The sequence below is a fragment of the Bidens hawaiensis genome, unplaced genomic scaffold, assembly GCF_021521415.1.
Source record: "Bidens hawaiensis isolate Kalapana, Puna unplaced genomic scaffold, B.hawaiensis_p1.1 tig00076642_1, whole genome shotgun sequence".
NCBI classification, from domain to species: domain Eukaryota; kingdom Viridiplantae; phylum Streptophyta; class Magnoliopsida; order Asterales; family Asteraceae; genus Bidens; species Bidens hawaiensis.
This window is the reverse complement of record NW_027503220.1, coordinates 20,785-29,545: the sequence shown is the minus strand read 5'-3', so window position 1 is coordinate 29,545 and position 8,761 is coordinate 20,785. Positions and strand designations below refer to the sequence as shown.

General features: G+C 35.5%; 2 protein-coding genes across 2 annotated transcripts; one reads left to right on the top strand and one right to left on the bottom strand.

Annotated features, from left to right (window-relative positions):
* The first annotated feature begins 654 nt into the window (after positions 1-654).
* Positions 655-4,814, top strand: LOC143606703 (ras-related protein RABD2c-like). The gene is made up of 8 exons (XM_077082377.1): positions 655-687; positions 2,940-3,012; positions 3,737-3,784; positions 3,869-3,916; positions 4,069-4,140; positions 4,227-4,382; positions 4,472-4,575; positions 4,664-4,814. Exons 1-8 carry the CDS (start codon positions 674-676, stop codon positions 4,755-4,757), a joined length of 609 nt encoding a protein of 202 aa, XP_076938492.1. The 5' UTR covers positions 655-673; the 3' UTR covers positions 4,758-4,814.
* Positions 4,815-5,508: 694 nt separating this feature from the next.
* On the bottom strand, positions 5,509-8,111 carry LOC143606704 (RGG repeats nuclear RNA binding protein A-like). The gene is made up of 7 exons (XM_077082378.1): positions 7,952-8,111; positions 6,639-6,942; positions 6,502-6,567; positions 6,290-6,413; positions 6,055-6,213; positions 5,905-5,961; positions 5,509-5,825 (listed from the first exon to the last, which is right to left on the bottom strand). The coding sequence occupies exons 1-7, from the start codon at positions 8,100-8,102 to the stop codon at positions 5,655-5,657; spliced, it is 1,032 nt and encodes a 343-aa protein (XP_076938493.1). The 5' UTR covers positions 8,103-8,111; the 3' UTR covers positions 5,509-5,654.
* Positions 8,112-8,761: the final 650 nt, after the last annotated feature.

Here is an 8,761-nt window from a genome sequence, read left to right as displayed (position 1 = left end):
TAGTTATATATATACCCCTTATTATTATAAACCAATATCCCCACGACGTTTAAACGTTTATAATTTTTTCGCACGTTAATGTTTTTTAAAAAACATTATGTCATAAAAACGAGTATTTTATTCTTTTTAATTTGAGCATGACATTGCTATACTTTTCTCATTTTAGAAACTTAAGGTGTTACATGATTACCATTAGGGATCGTCAAACGGGTTGGACGGGTTCGTCCGTTTGGGTCATGGGTCGAAAAGGTTAAAGTTGGAATGGGTCGATACAAAAAAGGTTAATTTGGTTTGGGTCGGGTTGGGACGGGGTCGGGTCGAAAGGGGTCAAGTCAGAACAGATTTCGGGTTAGAATAGTGTCAGACGGAATGGGTTGCTGGTCAAGACGCGATCAATTTAGCTTTACGTGCACACCGACACCTGATTGCGCGCGTAATACCGGTCAAGCTTCCGATGCCACATAGCATGATATCGTTCGGTTAACCCGTGCCCTGTCACGCACATTGGATATCATGTTTGGCGCTGGCACCCGGCTAGGATATAAATAAACACACACTTGATTCATCATCTCCTTAACCAGTAGTTATCTTACCGCCGGTGATCCACAAGATTCGGTGGCCGTTTTCCGATCACATATTATTATTATTATCCGATCATAATCAACCAACAGCCATGACTCCTGAGTAGTAAGTTCTTTTTATATTACTTCAATTCCGATTGGATCCTCTGTGAGTATAACCCTAATTCGCCAATATTATTCCCGATTACTCATCCAATTCGTCAATTCAGTTACTCAGATCTTGATTTGCCGATCCGATTTTGATGCTTGAATTATGATTTTTGTGTACTGGATCAGTTAGGGTTAGGTTCTTTTTTTTCCTAATTGTTTGATTGTAACTGGATTGTACAAGGTTTGTTCTTGTGATTGTTATCTACTTGAGCTTAATTATTGTAAAAAAATGTGAAATTGAGTTGTTTTTTAATAGATTTTAGGTTAAGAAAGGAATATGAATATATGATGGTAGATTATGTGTGAAAAATGTGAAATTGAGTAGTTTAATAGCTTATATATAGCATGACATAATCAACAGTCATGGCTTCTGAGTAGTAAGTTCCTTTTATACTGCTTCAATTTCGATTGGATTGTCTTTTCTTATAACCCTAATTTGTCAATTTGGTGATTCGGTTACTCGGATATTGACTTATCGATCTGAATTTGCTGTTTGAGTTATGAACTTTGTGCGGTGGATTAGTTAAGGTAATTAGGGTTAGGGTTTTTTTTATCTCGTTTGATTATGATTGATCGGTGGATTATACAAGTTTCGTTCATGTGATTGTTGTCTACTTAAGCATAATTATTGTTAGATTTATGTGAAAGATGTGAATTGAGTTGTCTTTTAATATATTTTAGGGCAAGAAAGGATTATGATATTTTAGATGATGTGTGAAAAATGAGAAATTGAGCTGTTTAATAGCTTATATAGCATGACATAACAATCATGGCTCATTTTGATTGCTTCGTCAATTTGGTGATTCGGTTACTCAGATCTTGACTTATCGATTCGATTCTGATGTTTGAGTTATGAGTTTTTTGTGGTGGTTTGATTGATTCGTCAATATGGTGATTCAGTTACTCGGATCTTGACTTATCGATTAGATTCTGATGTTTGAGTTATGAGTTTTTTGTGGTGGTCCAGTGGACGAGTTAGTGTTAGGTTTTTTTTTCCTCGTTTGATTATCATTGGATTGGTAGATTATTTATGTTTTTTTCCTGTGATTGTTATCTACTTAAGCATAGTTATTGTGAGATTTTTGTGGAAAAATGCGAAATTGAGTTGTTTAATAGGCTTTAGGGCATGGTATCTACTCAAGAAAGGAATATTTTTATTAGATTTTGTGTGAAATTGAGTTGTTCAATAGAATGAGACAATCTTGGTATCTATTCAAGAAGGGAATATCACATAAGATGATGTACTAGTTTTTTCGGATGAAATAGTTGAAGCTTTTCGCTTTTATGCCTGATATCCTTTTATTTCTGTAGATTATACTAACAACTGTTGAATCAATCTAAGTTGTTTCATTTTCTTTATGATTAAATGAAACATACAAAAATTTGTTTTTTTACCAATATACTATTTAATTAAATTTTAAAGACAACAAGCAGCTTACTTTTTGGTTTCCGTTGGGGTTGGATAGGGTTATGATTTGTTGAAGTAGTTGGCATTTTTCATTTAAAATGGCATTGTTCAATGACGGACAACTCCAAATATACAGGCGAATTTATTGCATGAAAAGATGGTGCTTTTAGTATAGATTTATTGCTTAGATGTCAGTAGATAGGGTATGACGGATATCTTATAACTTCTCTTATTGAGGTTGTATTGGAACCAGAAATTTATAAGTGACGACTAAATTGAGCATAATAGTCTCAGTCTCTCAAATGGTTACAAGATTATGATAGCTAGAGCGTAGTTCAGGGTGCCAAATGCATATCTGAAAATTATTCTAAGTGAGGTGTCCAAGGCTTACCCTAGTTTGTTGGAACCGAAAAATCGGTTCTAATGGTTTACAAAATTATCTTCTTAAAAGTTTTTTCGTCATCTTTTTTTCATTGATTAGAGATCTGTTAAGACGTGTTATAGTAATCATTTTTTTGTGTGCTTTGTATGACTAGTTATGGATCTTTGAATGTTACAATCTATGTGAAGTAACTTTATTAATATGCAAAAAATATCAAGGTTCCACATTTTCGGAGAAGCACTACGAATCTAAAATAAACTTTTAAAGTTTTATTGTAGTAATTATTCTTTTTCTATTTTTTAGTGTATTTGATTTGTATCATTATATATCTATAATTACCACGTCTGCTTTTGCATTGAATTACTCCACGCATGGCTTCATAATTATATTTATTTGCGACTATCATCGTCTTTGGCAGTGACTACCTGTTCAAGCTTTTGCTCATTGGAGATTCGGGTGTAGGAAAGTCATGTCTACTTCTGAGGTTTGCTGTAAGTGCCTTGGATCTTTTACAAAATATGCTTTTTGCACATTTACTTATTGGAGATATCTTATTGTTTGTATGCGGTTTTTTGTTTGCTGCTCCGCCTGCTCTTCCAATACTTATGCTAGTTTTTGAGATAATGAGTAGCACCACGTGAATCACCTCAAGAAATCATAATAAAGCGAACAAAATAGGAGTTAAGAGTTTGGTCTAAATACAAAATATGCTTTTTGTACATTTACTTATTGGAGATATTTTATTGTTTGTATATGGTTTTTGTTTGCTACTCGTTTAATATGTATGATATTCGAGAAAGAGCGACACCACGTGAATCACCTCTAGAAATTATAATAAAGCGGACTGGAGTTATGAGTAATTACTGCAGCTAGGCCTGACATTTAAAAAGAGATTTAATGTGATTTCCTATTGTCACAGCTTTCTATAAGTATCTACACATTGATGTAAATAGTTATCGTCGTTATATTCATACCGTTTACTGCAACTTGCTTAACAGAAAATTCTAGTTTGTTTCTTTTTGGCTCGTCTTCTATGGTTCATCTTTCATATAAAAAGAATCTTGGTTATTTAAAAGTTGCAAACTTCTTGATGCGCAAGTGATCAGTATGCATTACTCAGTGAATGACAACATAAAATATTATGCATATATATTCTCTGTATGCTATTAACTGATTTTCCTTGTTTTTCTTGCTTCTGTTTCCAACTTGTTATAGGACGATTCTTACTTGGACAGTTACATAAGCACCATTGGAGTTGATTTCGTAAGTAAATTAATTTGTCCTGGTTGCTAACTTGAAATACACGCATTGAAGTTTGACATGACTTTTCTGCTTGCTTTCTGTTAGAAAATTCGTACCGTGGAGCAAGATGGCAAGACTATTAAGCTTCAAATAGTAAGTTTAAACTATTATTGATTCATAATGATCTGGTTTTTGAAAAAATTCATGTTGGATTTGATTTTTATCACACAAGCCAAATCGTTTGTATTGTTATCCTTTTGTCCAATAATTGATTTTGTTTCTTTTTCGGCTCTGCTAATGCGAAGTGGGACACTGCTGGACAAGAACGTTTTAGGACAATCACAAGCAGCTACTACCGAGGGGCACATGGCATCATTGTAAGGGTCCTACTTGCTGTTTTTCATACTTCAGATTGACCTATTTGCCCATGACGTTGTAACGTGTTCTTTTTGTATGTATTCAGGTGGTTTATGATGTGACGGACCAAGAGAGCTTTAATAATGTTAAACAGTGGCTCAGTGAAATCGACCGTTATGCAAGTGAGAATGTGAACAAAATCCTTGTTGGAAACAAATGTGATCTTGTTGCAAACAAAGTCGTTTCAACTGAAACAGCCAAGGTAAAATCTCGCGGGGTTATTTTTACTTTGAACGACCAACGATCGTGGTTAAGTTCGTTAATAAGAGAATTATTTATCGATGTTTGCAGGCATTTGCCGATGAAATTGGAATTCCTTTCTTGGAAACAAGTGCAAAAGATGCAACCAATGTGGAACAGGCTTTCATGGCCATGACAGCTTCTATCAAAGACAGGTTAGTACCATGATATTATCAAACATTATCAGTTCTTTTAATTGCACAAAATAGTTAATATTTTTATTGTTATGTTATGTTAATGTAGGATGGCTAGTCAACCATCTTTGAATGCTTCAAAGCCTCCGACGGTCAACATCCGTGGCCAACCAGTGTCGCAGAACAGCGGATGCTGCTCTTAGTGGTTGTATTTGATAAGGGAGGGGTTTGGCAGTGTACAAGTATTATCTGTGTGTTAGGGGCGGATTCTTTTTTACTTTCTTTGTTTCTGACTGATTGGTTTGTATAAAATTTCAAGATTTCTTTTTACTTCGCCTTTTTTTTAATGTCAACAAAACACAAATTTATTATTATTTCTTTCCGTGTTCTTTTTAAACGGCGGTGTGTTTACCCAAGGAAGGTTTGACCCTGCGATTTTGTTGAGTCGAGCGTGCTACTACAGCACTCAGCTTGTTTAGTATAAAAGAGTTCGAGCTTATAATTACAACATGCTCGCAAACATATTAAATAATCTCGTTTATTAGATAAGCTATAACATAAGCACAAGCTTGAATTGACCTTTTAAAAATCGACGCCAAACTCATAAATGGCGGCTATAACATAATTACGTGCTTCTGTTTGCTCTTACACGAGTAAATGTATTGCGTTGAATTAAAAACATCACATCAAATTTAACTAGTTGTAAAAGAAATAAAATTTAGCTATACAGTCATACACCTTAAGACTGAATCAAGTTAGCAATACAAGAATAACTGCATGAGGAACTAAATATTGTCATTCATCTATTGCAAAACAAAACTGATAAACACGAGTCTCAAACATACAAATTCGGCCTTCATACGCTCCAAATCTCTAAAAAAAAACTTTCAAAACACTAAAAAAGAACTTTCAAAACACGCACAAACGAAACAGACACAACGCAGACCAACAAAACGACCAAAACTAAAGGTACAAAGAGCATATGAAAAACACAGGCAATTTACATTTTAAAAGACCTCCCATTATTCTCGACGATCATTTCCCGCCATTTCTAGTAATTTGTTTATGAAGCGTCAATAACAGGATACAATGCGTGCACCTCACTTGCCGCCTAAAGTGGGAAAGTGACTCGGATCCTCAATCTTGGGAGCTTCATATGCATAGCTTGAACCACCACCACCACCTCTACTGCCACGTCCCCGCCCACGGCCGCCAGGGGTGTGGTACCGCTCACCTTCAGCCGGTTTCAAGAACTCGTTGATGCTGAGCGACTGTAACGATAAATATCCAATAAACCAAAGAAAGCTACATTATAACTCCAATATTAATATTTAAAAAAAAAAAGAAAACCTTTTTAGCACGTTCTTCTTTCTCGGCAATCTCTTTACGTTTATCCTTATCCGAACCCTACATAAAAATCCCAAATCAAGTTGGCAACTTTTAAACAACCCCTAAAAACAAAATTAACAAAATAAAATAAAATAAAATAAAAATAATCACCAATTTGACAAAAATGTCGTCACTGGTTTTCTTGTTCGAGAGTTGTTGCATAGAAGCAAGCTCCTTGTCAACTTCCACTTTCCTTTCTTCAGTCTTGAGCGCTTCCAAAGCCTTCCGCTTCTCTTCTAGAACCTTCTGATATTCTTCAAGTGTCATTTCCTGCATCGTCAAACGTCCAAAACCGTTAATAAAGAAACTCGAACGAAAAGTTAACTTAAAAATTATAATCACTCACCTTATTCTCAGGCTCCTCGACACGCTCAGAGTTCTCGTTTTTCCCATCAGTCGCATCTTCTTCGGTGCCGGGCTTATCAGAAGCCACGGTTTTCTCATTTTCAACCACCTCTTCATTTACCTCCCTGTGAAAAAAAATGTTCATAAAAATTAATCATAAATATTAAATAATAATAATAATAATAATATAGTAAGTAGAAGAAAAAAGAATACTGATTGATTTCATCGGCTTGAGTTCCCCAATTCCCACGGCCCGCTCCCTCGCGCTTGATTTCATTTCTGAACATTAAATTAAAATATCAGACGACAATTACAATTATAAATTTAAAAAAAAATGAGCAAGATTTTACCCGCGCCCAGTGCCGCTACGGCGTTCATGTGTCCTACGTGGACGATCTCCATCCTCGCCACCATCTCCATTAGCAAAAGACACATGACGGTCCCCACGATAACCGCCACGTGGACCACCATAACTGCCACCACGTCTCTCAGAAGACTTACCATCAGACTCTTCAACGCCACCAGTGAACCCACGGTTACCAAACGAACCCTCGTTGCCTGAATCTCTATTGAATCTGCCACGGCCGCCTCGCCCGTACCCACGACCGCCACCACCACGGCCGCCACGTGCACCTTCGTTTCTAGCTTCTTTCACTGTTCAAAGCAATATTAAAAGAAATCAACAAAAACAATCATCTAATTCTTAAAAAAGATTTAATTTTACTCGAGATTGGCTCGCAAAAAGCTTGAATTGAGACAAGCTTAAATGAGCATGAGCCCGAATTCGAGCCTAAAAGTAAACATGTTTAACAAACGACCTCGAGCCCGAGCTTCATTATCGAGTTTAAGCTGGCTCGCGAGCCTATTATTTACATAATTCTTATTTAATATGTTTAATATATTTATTTAATATTTAATAATTATATATATATATATAAAATAACAAAACGAGCCTAGCCCAAGCCCAGCTCAAAAAACTATTCACATGCTGGGCTTGTTTACACCCCTAATTATAGGCTCGTTGTAAGTTTTAAGTCACAATAATCAGCCATTATTAACATCTATTGTGATACAAAGAACTAAATAATACACATTATGTTACATATAAAATCATAATCAAAAAATATATCTAAAAATACTTACAAGCAAATACAAATTATATTTAATATATAATAAACGAGCCAAGCTCAAAAAACTATTCCCGAAACAAGGTCAACCTCTAGATGCAGAGCTCGAAACAAGCCAAGCTCAAGCCTAGTCATTTACAGCCCTAGTTTGTTCACTTGTTGTAACTTGTAAGTCACAATAATCAATTAAAATTAGCATCTAAATTATACCCACCCACCCCCCACCCAAAATAATAATAATAATAATAATAATAATAATAATAATAATAATAATAATAATAATAAATACATTAATATCATATTGAGTTAACAATACATATAGAAATGTTGTAAAACTCCCGAGTAGGCGGCCGAGTACTCCCCGCCTCGGCCGAGTACTCCTTATGTATTTCCGAGTAATCCTCGACTACTCCCGAGTACTCGCAACTCCCCCGGTCGACCGCCTATCAACTTTTACAACATTTTAGAAACTAATTACTAATAAACATATGCATATCAAAACTAACTTAACAACAACAATAACTCAAAAAAGTTACCGGCTTGAGCTGGAGGCAGCTGCTTAGAAGGCAGCTTAGCCGGCTGAGCCGCAGCTTTCTTCACCGGCTGAGCCACAATCTTCTGCAGAAGCTGCTCCGGGTCATCATTATCATCACCACCAAGCAAATCAAATGGGTTCATAGTCGCCATATGTGTGTTTCTTTGGTATAAAGCTTGAATCTTTATGATGGATAAGAAGCTTAATTACAGTTTTCAAGTGTCATCTTTGATTAAAATCGAATACCCAGATGGAATATTGAAGAATCTTGGATTGGAAGACAAGGGTTTGATGAGAGTTGAAAGATGAATGTTGAAACCCTAGCCGCAATGGACTAAGATAAGAGTGGGTGAAGGTGAATAATAATAATAAGAGTGGGTGAAGGTGAATAATAATAATAATAATAATAATTGTAATTGAAATAAGAGTATAAGTTTTGAATGGAAAATCCGTTCTTACCGAAAACAAAGTTACAGTTTTTCAGCGTCAATATGTTATTGTCTACGATCAACTGAACTTTTTTCAGAAACGTAGCAGCATTAGGCGCAAGAGACACAAATGTATCAAAAGCAAAAGGAATGAAGGCGTGTTAATTCTCAACACGGGCCTTCTCCTACTTAGCAATTTTTCTGGATTTTACCTTTAACACAGCCTGCTTAGTAACAAACCTGATGTCCCTAAGCTCGACCTGGGGACACTCCACTAAGGTGCTTGGGTTATTATTATTTTAGTTATTTTTGGTGGGTGATATTTTGATGGTTGATTCTTGTAGTTTTAGCTATTGATAGTTTGACACTTTCTTTTATGGTAA